Here is a 21,209-nt window from a genome sequence, read left to right as displayed (position 1 = left end):
ATGGCAGCGCCCTGGCGGAAAAGACGAAAGTTCTCTCACCACGAAGATAAGGAAAAACATGAGGTGAAATTTCCGGAAGTCGTCATATTCATCATCAATGCAAGAATCCAAAGAGTGCGTCTTGAACACCTTAGACGATTGGCTCGAAAGAAGGGTTTTGTCATTGCATTAGAACTTGGGTAAGTTTAACGTTAATGGGGTAAAAAAAGTTTCTCTCCTCTCTCTCACCATGCTCACGAGCTCACGTAAAAAGTCACAGCCACAGCACAGGGCAGGGTGTGTCAGTCACATTGTACAGTTGCACACACTACAGCGCCAGTGTCCCGCGCGCTGGGCCGCTCGGTACCACCACTGGCACTCTTGCCCCTTGGGTACTCGCTATCACTTGGTACTTGGTACTTCATAACTTGGTAACTGATGTTAGATAAACTAAGTTCTGAAAGGGGCATACTCGTGAAATAGGCCCCACCACTGCGTGTCTGTTTAGACATCTAGTATAGAGTAAAAGCCCCAATTTTCGGACACTTAAGCTTTTTTGCAATATTTATTCAACTCAAATAATTTTCCACAAAATGAAATCTATAATAATGTTTGTTACATATATCAAACTAATTTTTCTTAATATTGATTTTCTCAAACCGATCATAAAATTTCACAAAATCCCCAAATATTATCACCTTGTCAATTCCCCAAAATTCGGACAGCGTCTCCAAAATCCGGACACGCGTGCAATGTCAGTACGCATACAAGGCCGCTGAAAAATCCGCGCGCGCCATACCTTCTTGACGCAAGGTTGCATTGGGGATGTTGTGGCGCCCGTTCGTGTCCGAATTTTGGGGACTCTGCACTTGCATTCAGCCCCTGTACATTTATTCACTGCATCGGCACGTACGGAGACTTTGTTTTTCTTTTGTGTTTTTGAGGATACCATCACACTCTGAGCTTGCGATAAGCGAAAAATCTCGCAACAGAACGGCGTAATTTTTCAATTTTTAGCGCTTTTTCGGCGACCCCGATTCTTTACACAGGCCCTAATTTGCGCGTGCTTTGGAAAAGTCGCGGCGATTCCGCGATTTTGACGGCAAAATTTGGGATTTTAGATGGATTTTTGGAGGTGACTCGGGCATTTTCGCGTAGTGAACGAGTGTGCTAGTGTGTGAAACGATGTGATATGCTTGTGCTGTGACAGTCGACTTTGCTGCCTTGTGATAAGTGATAAGTGTCCGGATATTGGAGGCCGGCCGAAAATTGGGGTTCTTACTCTAGTAAATACTACAGACAAAACAGTGGCTCGCCTATTTATACTCGTGAAATCAGCCTCACCATGTCAGTTCGGGAAACCCACTCACAAGGGGGGCCCCTCCTTATAAGTAACCCGTCCCCCTTATAAGTAACCCCCGGGGCACCCCTTATAAGGAGTCTCCACGCTTTTTTGCAATGCAACGCGAAAATGAAAGGACTGCGGCAATTCGCTTGATTATGTCCATAAAGCTTCACAAGTTTCCTAGTTACTCACGAAATTTGAGCAAAATCGGTTTGAGGCATCATATCTAAAATCATGGATTTAAATGCGATGTCAAACGACCCATGCGAATGCTGAAATGCGAGCGATTACTGGCGTGAGTGTCGCCAGGCGCGGCGGCGCGGCAATGCTAGAGTGCAGACGTGGCGACTCTACTCAGTCGCCACGTCTGCACTCTAGCATTGCCGCGCCGCTGCGCCTGGCGACACTCACGCCAGTAATCGCTCGCATTTCAGCATTCGCATGGGTCGTTTGACATCGCATTTAAATCCATGATTTTAGATATGATGCCTCAAACCGATTTTGCTCAAATTTCGTGAGTAACTAGGAAACTTGTGAAGCTTTATGGACATAATCAAGCGAATTGCCGCAGTCCTTTCATTTTCGCGTTGCATTGCAAAAAAGCGTGGAGACTCCTTATAAGGGGTGCCCCGGGGGTTACTTATAAGGGGGACGGGGTTACTTATAAGGGGGACGGGTTACTTATAAGGAGGGGCCCCCCTTGTGAGTGGGTTTCCCGAACTGATGTGGCGTTCACATCGGTAGTAAGCGCTAAGCACGGCAGTGGGGCTTTCTTCCACAGTATAAATAAATTTTACTCGTGAATGTGGCCCCACCAAAGGGCAATTACGTGAGATTGATACAGCAGTGGGGCCAATTTCCACAGCATAGCATCTTTCGTCCTCTCTTTCTCCCATATATCTTATTTCTTTGGTCTTCAACTTATTATTCTCGGAAGGACTCCCTAATGTCCCTTAACTAATCTAACGGCCAATTTAACTATAAATGCAACCCTACCTAACCCTAAAACCCTAACCCTAACCTAAACTTGCTTGCTAATGCACGGGTGCACACGTACGCACGGGTGCACGCGCACTGCGGTGGGGCCTATTTCTCGATTTTGCACTAAAAGGCTCCATAAGAGGTGCTTGAACTGGAGGTGCATCTTGACTCTTGTGTGTGGTCAGTCACCGATTTAGGGTGCTAGTAATGTGGTCCTTTAATGAATAATTCCGTTTTGAAACTACCTAATGGTTAGTTTAATTTGGTGCCCCTAAATTTTTAATTCAATTGGGTGGGTAACGACTAACGTTTTTAACCAAGTTGGAAGAGGGAAGGCAAAATTCCATTCTTTTAACTTTCACGGTTCGTGGGGAAAATGAATGTGCATGGACATTTGTCTGGACATACAAGACCATGAAGACTGGTACCGATAGTTATGTCCCTGATTAACCCTGTCTGTTTTTCCTTCAGGCTTGAGAGAGATGTAACTTATTCCTTTTTTTTTAGTCTTAGATAAAGAAAGTGTCCAAGGTTCGACCTCCCTTGACAAAATTTGACCACACATAAAAGGCATAGGTTTTACATGTAGCTGGCAGTCTAATTTTGGATGGCATTATGGTCAAATTATGGGCGGCCTGCTTTAGTTAACTTCCATTTGGCAGTGGATCATCTTTATTCTTTGTATAATTCTTGTCCCGTTCCTATTCCTCCCGCAATTCTCCGAGGGGCTTCAATGCCTCCAAATGAAATTCTTTTTGCAGGTGGACACATACCTGATAGGTTGGTATTAATGGTGATCCACCTGTGCAAAAGCAGTCAAACGGTACATGTACTCCCATTCCAGGGTCAACTACATGTGACATCAAACAACGGAAATATCGATCGGGCAAAATGTGTGAATAGAGAGTGCGCTCATGGGGTCACAAACTCTTTTGTTAAATGCACAATAGACGCTCATGAATGGGGTCAACTCAGTGAAGTCAAATATCTATTGAGCTCACCCTTGGATCGCTATGTACATCTCTATACAAGTTTTACAGCAAAACAAGTGCGCACTTCATTGGGAAAAGTCAAATACTGCAATACACACAGTTTTCTTATGGAAACTGTTCTGCTGACCAATCTTGATGTTTCCTAAACTGCTTGACTTTTGATGTAAGCTTTCTCTTTCTTACTACACAGATGCTTGAGCTTTCATGTAATTGTAAACCAAGGTTTTATATATGTTTTCCTTGATTATCTTGGAAGGTACTGTGTCTGAGACTACCGACTTCAGAGTGTCTCTGAAACATGACAAATTTTCTTCGACTGATTTCTACTCAGGATGTCTCTTAAAATACCTCGTATGCGCTTCCTGTGTTTTCCTTTTGAAATCTACAGGAGTTACACTCCTGACTGATGGTGGTGGTGAACTTTGCTTTGACAGTTCAATGGTCGCTAAGGCCTGCAATGACACAACAGAACTGGCTTCACATCTGTGACCAAGGAGGGATGTGTTGTTAAAAGATCCAAAGTGTTCTTGGTTCCATTCTGGTGATGCCTTGTAGGGAAAGTCACCATCTGAGTAAGGTGGTTATCATCAATGAGGTTTAACAAAACCTTCTGACGGTTCCTAGTGGGTGGGGTTACACCATTATCTGCAGACCACATCAGTCCTGGGACGCTGGTTTGTAAGTCAACACCAAGAATAATGAGGAGACTTGGTACTGTTGAGGTTGTTAATCTTGAGTAAACTTTCTCCCACCTTATTGATAGGGTTTGCATTTTCTCCTGGTAGTGGTAGTCTGTAAAGTGCACCAATCAGGAGAGTCTGGCCAGAGAGTGAGGCCTCACACCAGATGAGTTGGGTATCCTCATCGGAGAGGTCCTTCCTTTCATAACATGGTACCTGTTTGTTAATGGCTACAAAAGCTCCACCACTGTTAGAATTCCCATCTGTCCTGAAGATGTTAAAGTCACTTGGGAACATTTCTGCCAAGCTAATGTCCTGTTCAAGCCAAGACTCTGTACCAAGTTTGATGTCTGGTTTTTCAGTATGGATAAAAGTCTCTAAGACTGCGACTTTTCCTCTAACGCTTCAGCAATTCATGATGGCTACTGTCAAAGAATGAGGAGCAGCCTTGCTCCTACACATGTACTTTGGTGTACATTTGGTGGTATTGTGAAATGGGCAATTCCGCAGTTAGTAACGTTACATTTTAGGGACATTCTCATGATTTAGATTAGACTCATTTCTCTGTCTGTGGATGTGAAGTCTCATTAGTGTCACCAAAGATCATTCTAGTGTAGACCTAGAACAGAGCAAAGAATGAAATCATTTCATGAATTATTTTAGAAGAAAGGTCTGCTTTTAATGCCGGTTAGTAACGTTACAAAAAAAGGACATAAAAAATTGATGGGCATCTTTGAACAAAAAGTTTGCTAAAACTGGTATAGCTTGAAATATATCAACACTTATTTTTCATTTCTAGCTTTAAGGGCAATATCTACCCCAAATATCCTTTCTCATTATAACTTTGTTTGAAAATTAAGTACAAAAATCATGGTTAGTAACGTTACGGTTAGTAACGTTACGGTTTGTCCAGTGATTACAGAATTGTGTGTTAACTCAAATCATTACATGTTTCCTCATGAGAATGCACAGTTAAAGCTAAGAAACATCAGATAAGACATGAAACTCTTATTTCAATCATCAAACTCATGCAGTATAGTACCATTGTACTTGTACATGTTAAAAAAGACTAGAAAAACAGTTTGGATGAATTACAAACTAAAAAAAAGTACCACTTTTAAAGACTTGGTCAAGTGATATATCCACAGTTTCATAACTTTGCCAATCACTGTTCATCATGACTCACAGTAATTCACAAAAGCAGCCTGTTTTATTGAGCAAAACAGTTAATGTGTTCCTTATCAAGAGTACCTTTAGTAAAGGGGAAAGAAATCAAAGAGCAAAAACTAATGTACCGGTATGTAGTATGTACAGTGTATGGCCAATTGTGGTGTGCGTAGTCATTGCACAATAGGAATCCAGCATAATGCAATGTTTTATATTTTTGTGAACGTAGTTTATTAAAGTCATGACATTAACTCAAATAATACAGTGTATTACAACTGTAGTTGAATTCATGTTTATTCAAGTCTAAAGACATGTATTTCTTTTTTTCTTTTAGACTGGTTTGAATGTCTAATCTCTGCATTGCTCTGAAAAAGTCAGTTCGCTGTACCTGAAGCGTAATTACCCCTGACAAACCGTTGTATGATAATTTCAAATTGGGACAGAAAATTTGAAGTGATGACCTCAATTGTTTTTAACACTACTTTCCACACAAAATGCTCTGCTGGCCCACAGACTCCATCAATTGCCCCTTTCCATGGGAAGTGGTTTAAAAAAAAAAAAATCGCTCAATGTGTACCTTGTGAGCCTTCTGTAGTGATGCGAATGCTGCAGACCCCCCCCCCCCCAACATTTCCCGCCATGATTCCGCAACGCGCAGAGATTACACGGGTACACCGTTCTGCAGTTATGTAATGTTTTGCATAAATGCATGTCAACCTGAAAACAGCTCAAATTCATGGTATCTTGTGCAAATCCAATGCAAATTGTGTTTTTTCGTTAATTTCATATTAATTAGATTGTTTCAACCTTTGACCAGTGAAATTAATCAATTGTAATGTAGATAAGCTTGAAAAAGTGCCTGCAACAAATTTTGGCAAAAAAAAAAAAAACCATTAGAAAACAAAAGGTGAAAAACATTAAAATACGTAAGAAATTAACAAAACAATAAAAAACAAAAGAAACTGATTTTGATTTTGCTATTTTTTTTGCAAGGAAATTGTTTGATGTGTCTTGAGGAACTCTTACACAAAAATTTAGCAATTCTTCAGTCTTTTTTATGGAGTTATAGGTGAAAATATGATTTCATGGGTAAATTTGCATAATTAATTTACTAAAAAAAAAAGCCAATAACTTTTTACTGTATGACCACGTAATCTTGTAGTTGACATCTGGCTCTATCATCAGGCACAATTTTGCCAGACCAGGACCTGTCCATTGGAGTCTTATTTACTTATTTCATGGTTAGTAACGTTACAATACACACAGGCTGTGGTTAGTAACGTTACATGGTTAGTAACGTTACACATTTTGACTGCTGTTATTTCTAACTTCTATAATGATTAGTAATACTTATTTTTATATTTCAATTAGTCATTGGACACAGCAGGAAAAATTGAAATATTATCATTCATAGACACTTTATACTCTCTGGAGGTAAATAATTTCACTTTTTGGTTAGTAACGTTACATGACTGTCCGATGGTTGGGGAAATGCACACATGCTTGCATTTTGAAGACATGTAAGTCGATTTTACTTAATCTATCCATGAAAGCACTGCATTGCCTCTATGAATTCAATATTTGTGGCTAGAAAATGGCATTTAACTTGACTAGCTATCTTCTTTACCATTAAGGAGATTTTGCTGATGAAATTCAATCTGAAAGATTACTTGTTCAAAATTGGTGAATTCAATACCTAAAACTATCAAGATACCCAGAAAAATAGTTTTTCCTGAATTATCAATGTGTTCTTTCTGAAGTCAAACACAAAAATCAAGGAAAAAACCAAATTGAAATTTTATGGTCATGTCCCTCTAACTGCGGAATTGCCCAAATGCATCTCTCTTGCTTTATAATCCAGGTGCCCGGAGATTTAGAAATCTTAATTGGGGAAACCCATCGCTGAACTACTTTCCACCCATCTGATGAATGAACAATCTTAATAGCAGGGACTCATTTAAGTTTGAATTTTCTCTGATTTTGGGGCCTCTCTTTAGAAGTAACCTGTTGTCTTCAGCACACTCATTTTGGGCTGGAGGAAAGGAATGATGTTGGGTTTACCCCATCTTCCAGATTTGGATGATTTCCTACTTGTATACCATCATCATCCAAAAAGGTAACTGGGGTGGAGAAGTTTTTTATCACAGGGATCAATAACAGTGTTGTTACTACTTGCAGTAGAGTTCAGATCATTGCAGAGGGAACAGATCCAAACCATCATACTGGAGTAAACAACATGGCATGAAAAACTCTCGTCTGAGGCTCCTTAGCATATGTTTTGAATATGGAACCATATGTTACAACCTTTGCATTGGATACAGTCACTCCTCACAGAGTAACCACACTATCCACAAGGGTATTTTAGTTTACGCCCCTATTTCCCATATTCTGTTGATCCTGGGCCAGGATTTAGGCTGATATCATTGGTTAGTAAATTAACTTAAATGAAGAGAGGGAGTTCAGGTGACTTGAAGATGGCAATCATCTCCTCTTGAATATTAACACAATGCAAATGATCATTCAAAGCCTCAAGACTCGATGACTGCCTCATCTGTGTTCCACCTAATAGTATCTGACTGTTATTTGGAGCCGAGGATGGTCCAGCACATTCAGAAGAATGTGAATGGATTTCCTGTTGCACAAGGGTGATCTGCGAAGTCTGTTCAGCTTTGAAATCCATTTGTTTTGAGCCCCTGGCCCTTTTGAGTGATTTCACTCATCAGCTTCAAATATCGTCTGTTGAGAATGAGAAGGGCGTTAAGTTGTCTCGAACACTGGGTTTTGTGACAACTTAACGCCCTTATCATTCTCAACCGACGATATGTTTTGTTCTAACCATACATATGAGTATTCAAACTGGCCATTCTAGGTCACCGATCTTCTACTTTTCGATGCTACATGTAATGTACAATGCAAAATGAAGAACCTGTTACTTTCTTTAGAGGTGTCAGCATCTTTACTGAAAGTGGCATAACAAGTCATTCAAACTGGGGGCTGGGCTGCTGTGTCAAAGTCAGTTTTAGCTCCGTACTCAATTTTATGTTGTTGTTTATGTATTGTGCTCTGTACTCTTCCCTGAATACACTGAGAACCCATCCTACATGTAGGTTAAGAAGTGATTGTAATAATTGTGCATTTGTTCTGGTGGAAAAATATTGAATTCCCCCAAACAGTGTCTTCAGGTTTGTTTTTGAAAGGTCAGTGAGAAAGTGTTAAAAGAAGATATTGAAAGCTGAATATGCTATTTGAAAGGTGCTTCCGTCAGTTGACATTGAACCCATGAGCATTATTACCATCTATGTTTATTAATGCCTATGAATGGGAATTATTATTCTTTTTTCAATGTTTCAGGGAAAATGTCACCCACGTCGTGACTGAGCTGGACACCAAAGACCATGTTATCAGTATTATGCAGCGGATTGTGCGGAATCAGAGGAATTTCAGCTTTGATGTGTTAGCCTTTGCAAAGAAAGTGCACATCCTGTCTCTGAAGTGGTTCACTGCCTGCATGGAAGAGGAGAGACCAGTGGATATTATTGACAAGTACACGCTCCCTGACAGGATAGTGGTGGGTATTCTTTTTTTTTCTGTTTAATGTCACGTGACATCTTACATCACATCTGTAGACTACATTTCATAAACATGCAGCTAGATAAAAGGCTAGAAATGAGTGGAAAAAATTCTCTGCTTTGCCCCCTCTGCAGTACACGTTTTTAACTACAAATATACATAGATTATGGCAATTAACATCAATAAAATACCATGCACAGCTGTAGCATACTGGCATATCAAACATTCCTGATGACACAACGCATATGCTCAAATTAACAACTAGAGAGGCACTCTGAGAGCGCAGACCTCCGCCAAGCATGCAGCTCATACCCACCACTGATCTTGTTCTTCCATAGAGATATCAGGAATTCCACCCACAGGTACTTATAGCGTAGAAAGTCGCCCGATTTCCCAACATAGAAGCCTTTGTTACGTCATGAACCCTCTGCTGCACAGTGCACCTCTTGCCCTAGCAGAAACAGACACTAGAGCATGCACTTTAGTGCGCGCATGCAAACCTCAAATATGCGCAGCCTGAACTCCCAAGTTCATTGACCCTACCTGCTAAAATATCAAAAATCCTTCATAAATTCCCCAAAATCATTTGTTACTTGTGTCATTCTCAACCTTTCCTGCAAGTTTCATTCCAATCCGTTAACTACTTTTTGAGTTATTTTGCACACAGACAAACTAACTGACTAACTAACTAACGAACAAACACACAAACCAACGGAAATAAAAACATAACCTCCTCCTTTGGCTTTGCTGAGACATCATGCATTGGTCATCCTGAAAAAAAAAAAAGCAAGGTAGGGTACTTTTTATGTAAATTTGCATAACATACAATGAACTTTTGACTGTAAAGTGGAAATTTTTGTGATGTGGAAATTTTCACGCATTTAAGGCGACAGGAAACCAGCCCGAAAATAAGATCAAAATCACGGAAATGTCTTTGTTTGTAGTATACAAATAGTGAATGGTCACGAGTGCGATGGTACAAGATTTCGCACGAGGTGAAAGATAGAGGCGCTCTATTCAATGAGGCGAAGCCGAGGTGAATAGTGTGCCTCATCTTTCACCGAGTGCGAAATCTGGTTCTATTGCATGAGTAAAGACCATACACTATTTGTTTTACACAACAGCTTGAACGTCAACAGATTTAGTACTCACAGATTCTTGAATTTAGTTCAGAAATGGCAACCATTTCCTGTGAAAGACGAATGAGTAGCCTCACAATCGCAGTCACCGTGTATGTACATATGCGAAACGAAGTTGTTTACAAAAATGAGTGACAAAAGTATGTGCTTGTAAGCGCACTTGTAATTGTTGAGTGCATGCGGCACATGTTTGTTTATTGTGACGTCAGAGCCGTGCAATGGAACATTTTGCTCAAACAAAATTGCACGGCTGAGAGCCAGAGCATGCGATGGAACTTTTCACTAAATGTCTCATGACCAATGGGATAGCTACATTCTAAATAGGTGTTGTATAAATACTATACCTCTTTGATTCTGTCCAATTAAAACCACACAAACTTCATTTTTCTTGACTGAGCACGAAAATTACCTGCATGAAAATTTTCACTTTTGCTGTATTATTGAAGGTGTAAATGGAATATCATACATTAGATATGATTTAGAGTATTTACTGGATATTTATCAATTTTAATTTCAATTGTTCATGCAATCATAACATCCAATATGTCATTTCCTGATGAGCAAGTAAATACCCCAAGTTTCTATCAATATTCCGGTAAAAGAGACTAACAAAGTTTGGTGTTTTTTTTTAAAGTAAGTAATGATATGATTATTACCGTAAGCGCTGCTTTTACTTAATGACGACATAGAAACCAGAACATTAAACTTTCCATTAGAATAATATCAGGTGAATAGGAAATGCATTGAAAATCTTATTTGATCAGTGATAATGACCTTTCTAAGGTTCTGTGATTAACAACAATAAAAAACTTTGACCATTCTACTTTCCATGCTTAAGTGAACAGGTCATGAATATATACTGGCTACATACAGCTCTTTTATTAAACTTCACTGAGGATAGTGTCAAACGCTAAACTTGGAATGTGTCTATTTTTTCATATCTGTTCCATTTCCCCCCTCAATTTCACAGATTGACCCAAATGCTGATGAAGCAGGGGGTCCGGATGGGAAATGGGTGAAGCGAAGGAATCGAAGGTTTGCCTGCCAGCGTTCAACTCCCTTGAACCACCCAAACAAGATCTTCACGGTAGGTTAACCCTTTATGTGTACAGGCTCTTAAAGGACAAGTTCACCTTCATAGACATGTGGGTTGAGTGAATGCAGCAATATAGTAGAACACATCATTGAGAGTTTGAGGAAAATCGGACAATCTGTTCTAAAGCAGAGACTCCAACTCTCCCGTTTTCGACGGGAGATCTCCCGCCGAAAGCCCATTTTTGCAGAATCTCCCGTTCTCCAGCTGGAGATTTGATTTCTCCCGCCCTGGCTCTGTGTCTCCCGGTGGAAAGGATTTCTTACTTATTGCTATCGTATGTTGAAAAAATTAGCCTTAGATAGCACCAGAGAACATCTAGATCCCTAGGAACTTCGCGCTTCGCACACATCAACTTGGAGTCTCCCGTTTGCTAGGGGTTTCGGGCGGGAGAATCTCCAGATCAGAAGGTGCTTGGGGTTGGAGTCTCTGCTAAAGTTATGAATTTTTGAAGTTTCTGCTCACTCAAGGCAGGATGAGAAGACTACTATAGCTTGTGATGTCACAGGAGTACTACGATATAAAGAAAGAATAAAGAAAGTTCACCATATTTCCATTTTTCTCGCATAACAAAAGAACACTTGACTTCTCTCTTTCAGAAGGCAGGCGGAATAATATTACCCTTAACATACGTCAGTAGCAAGTCGAAGAAATATGCACTTCATTCAAAAAGTGAAGTTTTGTGAAATTCTCTTTTTGTTTTCCTTATATAGTTGTACGCATGTGACATCATACACTGTAGTAGTCTTCTCTTCCAGCAGTGACTGCGCAGATACTTAAAATATTCGTAACTTTTGAACGGATTGTCCAATTTTCCTCAAACTTTCACTGATGTGTTCTAATAATATTGCTGCATTCTCTCAATCCTTATGTATATGAAGGTGGACTTGTCCTTTAATAGCTGTAATTTGCCATGCTTATTAATCAGCATTCCTTGAATACCTCCAAACTTGACCCTGGCCAACCCACTCAGACATTATAGTGATTGCCTCAGTCAAATTGGAAGACCATAGTGATCCACAAGAGATGAAGGAGAGTAGATAATCTCTGTTTCTTGGCAGTTAGTTTTCAGGCATCTGTGCCAATTAGTAGAGATAATACTCCGGCGGACATGTCAATTTGAAAAATAAAGCAATGTATTATAAAGGGTAAATAGAATGTCCTGTGTAGGGCATTGGCCTAATGTTTTTACTGTTTGACAATTTTAAAAAAAGATGAGACCAACAACTAAATGGTGTCAAATGGCTTGTATTAAGTTAAGTCATGCAATGTTTCTTTGCGTACCCTTCCAGATTCCAAGATAATGACATAAACCATGAAATTCGTGCAAACATTTGGACTTGAAACTGATAAGTTGTGGAGCAGCTCAAATATAAGTTATTATCCAGCCAATGTCTCTGCTCCACTGACTGATTCCAGCACCCATGTTAACCACAAAACAAGTCATGAAAGTTAGACAATGACATCAGAAACCAAGAATGTGCTTTATTTATGATCCTCCATAATACATTTTTGTAAGATTGACTTCAACTGCTGCAGAAAATGAATCAGGTGTAAGATAATGGGGGAGGGGGCGGGGGGACAGCAATGATGCATGCAGTGTCTTTACGAGTCAGGTATACTAATCTACGCACTGGGTAAAATCATTTTTGAAAACAATCTTTCCAGGATGCATTGGAAGTACTTGAAAAAGCAGCTGAGTTCCAGATGACGGAGAGCAGTTACTCAAGGGGACTCGCCTTCCGCAAAGCGTCTGCTGCCCTCAAAGCCTTGCCTGAGGAAGTCAAGACCCAGAGGGATCTAGACAATCTGTATGACATAAGGGCAAACTCACACTGTATGCAGGTGATCTTGGTGAGCATACTCTGAATGATGGCAGGCCATTCCAGTAAATGTGTTGAGAGAAAAACTGTCCAAGTAAGATAGCAGTAATGCCATGAAAACTCCCCCAGTTATTGCACATCCCTTCGTACATGCATGTGAACCTGTGATAACAATATAAAGAAGCATAGTATAAGTTATGTTATGTCATCTTATTCCGTAATAGAAGAGTAAAGACTGTATTTTTATGCCTTTGCCCTGGAGGATGCCAGATGCATTATGTTTTGGGTTTCTCTGTCCATCTGCCTGTCCTTCCCACTTTGCATTATTGCGATTTCAGAAAGAAAAAAAAAAAATTCTTGATGGATTTTCTTGATACCAGGCCCAGGCCCATGTTCTCCTGGCAGAGATACTAGTTTCATGAGAAGTGGAGCAGCTGAAGTGCTCCATCCTGTCGTGACAGTTTCTCAAATCGAATCAGTCATGTGCTAGAGATGTTTATATTTTGTTCATTCTGTTTGGGGCTTTTTTTTTTCCGTATGTTTCAGGATATTTTGGACCATGGTCATAGTGCAGAAGTCGATGGCATTCTGCAGAGTGAATGGTTCCAGACGATGTCAGTAAGTGTTTAACTCACATGTGAACAGGGCAGAGCATAACTTGCACCAGAAATTTGTCACCCAGTCAGTGAGCACTGGTGATAGAGCAAATTTCTGTCAAGGACTTCATCTTCGTAAGTCATATAACTATGACTAAATTGCCTAAGCTGTGTGCAACAAGTATTGTATTGGATCAACAGTGTAATATACATTTTTGCATGAGGGTATGAATAAGGGAATATTTTTGTGTTTAATGATAATATTAGTCATCAATATCAAAATCATGATCATAATCATGGTCATGATCATTACTATCATCATCATTATTATCCTAACGTCACCAGGTACTAATTTATACACCGGGTTGAGAGGGACATGGTGAGTAAAATAAAATCTTGTCTGAGGACCTAGACACACAATTGGATTTGAAATTAAGACCACTAATTCACTATGCCACAGTGTCTCCTACATTCTTTTATGGCACATGATGAGCCATTTCTTTCAAAAGAAATGTAGTGATTCATTACTCTATCCTTTGACATGCTGAGTATTAGAAATTCACAATTTTAGCTTGAATCTACCAGCCAGTATTTCCAAACCGTGCTTCAACGGAAGTGAAGAAGAATCCAACTGGCCTCACTTTGCCTTCCTTACAGTTGTTTATCGGAGTCTTTGGCTGTGGGAATGTGACTGCAGGCAGGTGGTGTCAGATGGGTTTGAAAACTCTGGCTGATGTCAAGAGAAGTTACATGCTCAATCTAACCAAGTCACAGATTAAAGGTAGTATCAGAAAGAAGCTTCATACAGACTGTAGCTTGTCATATTCATTACATATATTTCTGAATTCATGTCACCAAATTTTATGTGATATTGCCTACACTAACTGTTACTGTGATTATTACATGTAGTATTTTATTCAGTAGAAGTATTATTCATGTGATAATCTTGGTATTATTACAATAATCATAATTGTAATGATTGATACTGCTACCACTGTTCTTACTATTCCTCTCATTTGAAAATGTGTAAGAAATTATATGGGCTCTATATCAAGGTACTGTGTAATTGTAGAGAGAAGGAGATAATAATGTAATGAGCATGTTCTCTGACTTTAAGTGAAGGCACTGGCATAACTGTGCTGAATTGAGCAGAACTTCACAGAAGCGATGGGAATTATACGCATTGTCTACAACTAGTTTTTAAATAGCAGAAGATAATAATCTGTACACAGAGGAAATAAGAATGCATGGCTATTTCACCCTTTCATCAAACCAAATGAATGGAAAGCCGCCAATCAAAGTCATGGTTGATACAATATTCATGGGCAAGTGCATCAACATGAATGTGGAAAAGTATCTTTTTTAGTGTGTCAAAGTGCTCATTCTGTTGATTCTTCTGTGATGTACCTCCAGGGATAGAATAATATGATGAACTGAATGCACCTGTGACAAGAAATGAATGAAAAGCCATCAATCAAAGTCATGTTCGACACGATATTAAGGGACAAGTGCATCAACATGAATGTGGAAAATTATCTTTTTTAATGCATCAATGTGTTCATTTTATTGTCCTTCTGTTGTGTTTATTTTATTGTCCTTCTGTGATATTCCTCCAGGGATAGAATACTATGATGAACTGAACGCACCCGTCACCAGAGATGAAGCAGACAGGATCCATGCAATTGTGTCGGATATAGTTACTGCCATTCGTCCTGGAAGTACTGTAGACATCACAGGGGGCTTTAAGAGGTATAGTATCTATGTACTGTGGACAAGTTCTGTCATCAAAACATTCACCTAAGTTTGAACTGTGTTTCTTTCTTGACTTTGTTTCTTGATTTTCAACTCCCTTTATTGTTGATTGTGTACTACTTACGTTGTATCTGTTTGTGCTATTTCCACTCTAGATTTGAAAGGGAAACATAAGAGTCAGCATGTGGATGGCTGGTGTGTTTAGGCTGTAAGATTATCAGTTTATCTATTGCAAAATTGTGTTGAGCACACAACTTCAATAGTTTTGCAGTAATCTAAGTGATAAATTATATATATGGTTAGATATGAGGACATGTCATCTGTGATGTCATACCACTTGTATTCATGATAGCCACGTTTAAGAAATATATGCTACATACATATATATATTAAATGTATTTATGATGTCTGTAATTCTTATTCATCTTGTTTGGAAAAAAAATATGGATGTTTTCTACACTATTTAGGGGGAGGGAACTGTTGTAGCTTGGGTGTGTCCTTGTTCTATTCCCCATTGTTGAAAATGATGTGGCAGTGGTACTAGTCGCATCAAGCAATAATTTCAGTTTGTTTTATAAGTTAGCATTAAGGGGATACAGACACCATTAATTTGTTTGAAGATATTTGCAAATAAGGGAAAGGTTAAGAATCTTTGCAAAAGTGGTTTAAAAGTTTACAGTATGCATAGGTCAATGTTTCAGAGTGGAGAGCTGATGCAAGAAAATGGCCTGTGGAGGAATGGCACACTGAAACAACCATATCCCTTTCAACATTTGATTTTGTAAGTAGATGTTTTGTTTGGTTTTGTTCTCAGAGGAAAGTCGACTGGACATGACCTGGATCTGCTTATCTCGCATCCAGAGGAGAGACAGGAAGAAGGCATTCTTCCCGCCCTCATACAGGCCTTGAACAAACGAGATCTCCTGGAGTACACCGACATCCACCGCAACAGTTTCGCCAGCCACCACATCCAGCAGGGATCAGATGCAAAGAAGAATGTCCTGGACCACTTTGAGCGCTGCTTCAGCATCTTCCGCCTCCCCGTCGAGGTGCAGGCTGGGGGAGAAGCGGAATCATCGTCTACAGATGCTACCATGGCAACGTCCTCGGATGCAGATGCGGCAGCAGCAACTGCAGCTGTTCCTGATAGCAATGGAATGGAAGGTTCCCCTGGGGCAGTGGCATCAGGTGGCAGTCCTGGCGTCCACGAATGCACTGCTGCTGTGCGCAAAGTGGACAATGGACGTAATTGGGTTGCTAAGAGAGTAGACTTCGTGATAGCCCCTGTCAGTCAATACCCCTTTGCGCTCTTCGGCTGGACAGGTTCGAGGATGTTCAACAGATCCATCAGGGACTATGCCAACAAAGTGATGAACATGAATCTGTCAAACCACGGTCTGTTTGACAAGACTAACGTAAGTATTCAAGAATATCGGTCATTAGATGAAGAATAAATTCTTTCAGACTGCAGTGTGTATTATTAAATTTAGAAGCCAGTGGCAACTCCTGCATACTTAGGCGTCACCTCTTTCTTCCCTCTTTGTATATTTCTCGGATTTTTCTATATGTTCTGTAGCAAATTCACTTTGATTGAATTAATATTTTGCAAACATTGTTAAAGAAGATATCAATAAAATGTATGTGAAATTGAAATCGACACACTGACAAGTTGAATTGAAATAGTGACTGACATGTAAAAGCTAGGTGGCATTGATGTGACTTTATAATTGCATTCTGTTGTCTGTAGAACTGTGCCCTGTCTGCGACATCAGTTGAAGATATTTTCAAGCTGCTGAAACTTGACTACCTAAAGCCAGAGGAAAGAAACTGCTGAAGGGTGAGTACTGTGCAATCTCTTGTATGGCTTTATCTCATTCATAATTATTCTTCTTTCATTCTTTTAAGACATAAAGTGGAACCACATTATAATGAGGGACCTGTAAACCATGAAAATTACTTCTTTTTTTATCAGGGTTTTACTATATCAGGCTACAAAACTAAAATAAAAAGAGTTAAAAGGGTCCTGCAAAATCACTTTGTTATAAAAGGGCTTTGTGATATCCGACCTCTTTATGATGAGGTTCGACTGTACATAAGATTGCATACCCTGTAATCGTTCATGTAGATAACAGTTTTAATGTGGTAGGGTTCTTGTAATCATCTGTGAAAACAAATACTAATCTCCAATGACCAGATTAGTTGAATTTTGATCAGTCTATTTAAGAATAGATGAATAAATAAATGAATAAATCTAACCTACAACGACCAGGTTACGAAAGTTGTGATCAGTCTAAAAAAAGGGGGGATTTGTTGTTTCAAATTGCAGCCATGTAATGGCTTCTCAAGATGTCTTACAGTGAATATTCAGTTAATTTTCCAGAAAGGTGTGAAATAGATGCCAATTACTGTTTTGATTAATGACATGAGAACTGCTTTTTTTTTCTGAGATTTTTTTTTCATCAACAATATTTGATGTCTGTTTCAATCAGGTGATATTTAGGGTTACTGGAAGTACATAGGTAGATTTAGCCACTCAGTAATCATAAATTGTAAACCTGCCTGAAAGTAGGTTCAAATCCTGCTAGTTCCTTTTTTCCGGCCACATGTTTGGTAATTTGTAGATCAGCAGTAGCAGTTCTACAAATACATTTGTACAGAGGGAGACAAGTGATAAAATCTTTCATAGCACATCTTCACCCCTCTGCTTTTAATAATTATCTCTTGCTATCACTTTCCCATAATTGTTGGTACAATCTCTGTAGCTACACTGAACCTCTGTGACTCAATTTCCTTACGTTTCATTTTTTATATCCTTCCTATCTACTTCTGTGCGCAGGATGAAACTCTGATGCAGGTGTCATCTGATTACGACAGGATTTGTTATCTCAGAGGTCTCAAAGACCCTAACTTGAAAGAATCGGTGTGAACATAAGATTTGACAAAGTCAACAATCCCATTCAACAAAGTATTCTGTGTATAGCTGAACAGATATTCCAAATTTATTTGTCTGCCAGTTTAAGGCCAAAGGCACAATGGTATGTAAATTTTTTGTTATTTCTTCTTTTGTTTGGGGTGGTTTTTTTTGTTCGTTATATATGTTTCACAATTCATTTTTAACATCCTTCCATGTACTTCTGTGCACAAGATGAAAATCTGAGGAGGATGTCATCTCGTGTAAACGGGATTTGCTATCACAGAGCAGTCTCAAAGACCCTAATGTAATAGATTTAGTATGAACATTCAATTTGACTAAGTCAACAGTCCCATTCAACCATGTACTCTGTGTATAGCAAAACTAATATTCCACCTATTCCACCGTTCAACCTGTCTGTTATTGCAACCAAACCAAAGGCACAATGTTATGTAACCCTTTACATGCTATGACAATTAACCATCCATGATATTAGCAACTTCACCTATTGGGATTCAGCTATGTTGTTTTATCATTATTATTGTTATTATTATTATTATTATTATTATTATTGTCATCATTATTATTGTTATTATTATTATCATTATTATTATTATCATTATTATCATTATCATTATTATTATTATTATTGTCATTGGACGAAAGGAGTTTCTTGCTGTATGCTATAGGAGGTGCACTGTGTTTAGGTATGGCTTAGCAAAGCTCATCTAGATTATTTCATGTTCACAATCAGCAGGATCAGTTTATCTGGTTGTCAATGTGGAGTTATGATACACTGTCCATGTGGAATGATGCAGGGGGGGAAAAAAAATCAAAAATAAATACTGTACGTCTGTACAAGTATATAGTCGCTTGGGCAACAAGACCTCATATCTACAAAATGTCAAATAGAGCATAAAATCATGGCAGCCAAAGCACTATATCAAATGGGATAGCTTTTCCTTTGACATGCCTTGGTGGCTTCATTTGTGGGGTAAGACAGCTAGGATTTGGACGGGACATCACTTAACTGATTATCTGACCATTAATCCAAAAGAGTCATTTTCACCAAAATTTGAGATACAAGGTCGTGTCATCCCAGCGACGATATGTACATGATGTATATATGGACTTTGCTGAAAATGAACAGGACAAAATTTGTGTTCTCCTTCAGTATACAGGGTATCCAGTAGAGCACACAAAATATGTATCAGAGTAATGGCCTGTGTGTGCATTTCTCTGTTGGTTTGATGATAGCTTTACTTGAAAACAGATTTGGCTCAAGAGTGAAATGTTTTTTGCCTTATTAGTGCATTCTTTACAGCAATGAAAATGTTCAAGTGAATTGAATTGAACTTAATTTGTATATCATAAAAATGCATATAATGTTAGACCTGAATGGGATATACCAAATTTGAACAGAATTTTCAGAGTTTTGCCATTTCTGTAGAATGTGCAGATGAACATGTATTACCTTCTGACCCTGTTTGCAAGACAGTGAGAGGGTGATGATTTTAGTCTCGGTCTCCAAGGATGAAATTTAGTTTTGCATTTCAGAAAAAAAAATGACCTCTGTACTTTGCCATCTCAAATAAAATGTATAAGGAATGATTCATACTTTAATCATGGCTGCAAAGCTTTTGGCAGTAAGACTTTATATGAGTTTGATTTTAAGGAGCTCTAGAAAGGGGTATCTGTTTACCCAGTTATAACACACTCCTAGTGCAAAGTATTGGTGTGATATCCAAGCTTTTATTGATTTCTAGCTTTCAATGACTGTAAAGGATGAGCAAGTATGTTTGATAATGTGTCTAACGATTTGTTTTTTTTTATATTTAAATGCAAATGTCTGTTCTGTCAGACACAAAAAGTTATCACAGAAAGTTCTGAAAGTCAATGGTACCTGTCACTAAATAATTGCAAAAATATTTACTTCCAAATTGCATTAATATTTACAATTATTTACTTCAGAAAATATTATTTGCACTATGGTGCTCTGCATTTTTCTGTACCTTGAAAAATAGCAGCACGCTCAGTGGCATGTCACTGTGCAATTCAATATAGAATTTTGTTTTTGAGTTGACTTGATAAAAACATTCTGCCTTGTAGTCAATGCAAGATACTTTATCATTCCCTTTTTATTTTATTTTTACCAGTACTGTGTGTTTATAGGTCTTTCACGCCTGATTATTATAGTTATCACGTTGCCATTTAGAGCACTGCAAAATGACCAGGTCTGTCCAATTCATACTAGTGACTTCATAGTGTTAAATTTCATAGACATGTGATTTTGTCCATATTCAATACCTACTGTGGTTGATTAAATATGAATTTTTCTTTTCTATTCCCCATATTGAGAGAACAAAGTAATCCATTCCATCATAAAATCATTCTTTCCTAATCTGAGTGGAACTTCATGTATCATTTTTCTTCTATTTTTTCTTTTCTTTTTACATTCTAACTCTGTATTTGTTATAAGAAGGTAATTAGCACAAATGCCCCATATTCTTTACAAAAAGAGGATAACTTCCAGTTGAAGTGATGCTGAAAGGGATTTTTGACATTTGTATTCTATATGTTTGCTTATGAAGCATATACATGTACTATGCTTGCTTGATGTTTATGAATTGCAATACACATGTTCTGTGCTCTACAAAGTTTAAATTAATGATATGCAGCTGCACATAAAATAATGCGTGAATTGTTACATTTGCATTATTCAACAATAATTCTAAATGACATCTGTAATCAAACAGCTCAGTGCGGATTGTGAGTGATGAAAATCGAGGCAATTTTCTTTTTTCTTTAAATTCCAACCATTCATATAACATTGTTTGACTGTGTGTTGTACTGTTTTAAGAATTAACCAAGAAAAGAGTTCAGCAAACAATACAAAAAACCAACATTTTGTTGTGTTTAGTAGATATCTTTGAATAGTGAAGTATGGGGGTAAGATTGAAATGCATTTTCTTTTCCTGTTCCTATCTGTCGATCTTCAAGGTCAGCTGGCGTGAAAGGTTAGACATGTATGTAAAATCTGGCAGTAGATGAACAACAAAATTATGTTGTAAAACATTCATCAAGCAACCAGGGTTAAACATTTAATTAATGTACAGTTAGCTTTACACTTGACTCGCCATTCAACGAGGCTAAGAGATATCAACTATGTACTATTTTGTAT

The 21,209-nt window shown here is 38.5% G+C and overlaps 1 protein-coding gene across 1 annotated transcript; it reads left to right on the top strand.

The window, feature by feature from the left end:
- On the top strand, positions 1-18,184 carry LOC139708958 (DNA nucleotidylexotransferase-like). Its single transcript, XM_071620927.1, has 10 exons — positions 1-179; positions 8,496-8,712; positions 10,824-10,940; positions 12,615-12,800; positions 13,316-13,387; positions 14,023-14,146; positions 14,982-15,114; positions 15,932-16,532; positions 16,865-16,954; positions 17,954-18,184. The coding sequence occupies exons 1-9, from the start codon at positions 1-3 to the stop codon at positions 16,949-16,951; spliced, it is 1,716 nt and encodes a 571-aa protein (XP_071477028.1). The 3' UTR covers positions 16,952-16,954; positions 17,954-18,184.
- Positions 18,185-21,209: the final 3,025 nt, after the last annotated feature.

This window comes from Diadema antillarum, unplaced genomic scaffold, assembly GCF_040938485.1.
Source record: "Diadema antillarum isolate AM-2024a unplaced genomic scaffold, OU_Dant_1.0 seq00001391_RagTag, whole genome shotgun sequence".
Lineage (NCBI taxonomy): Eukaryota > Metazoa > Echinodermata > Echinoidea > Diadematoida > Diadematidae > Diadema > Diadema antillarum.
Note: the sequence above shows the minus strand (reverse complement) of the source record. Positions and strands in the feature narration are given on the sequence as shown.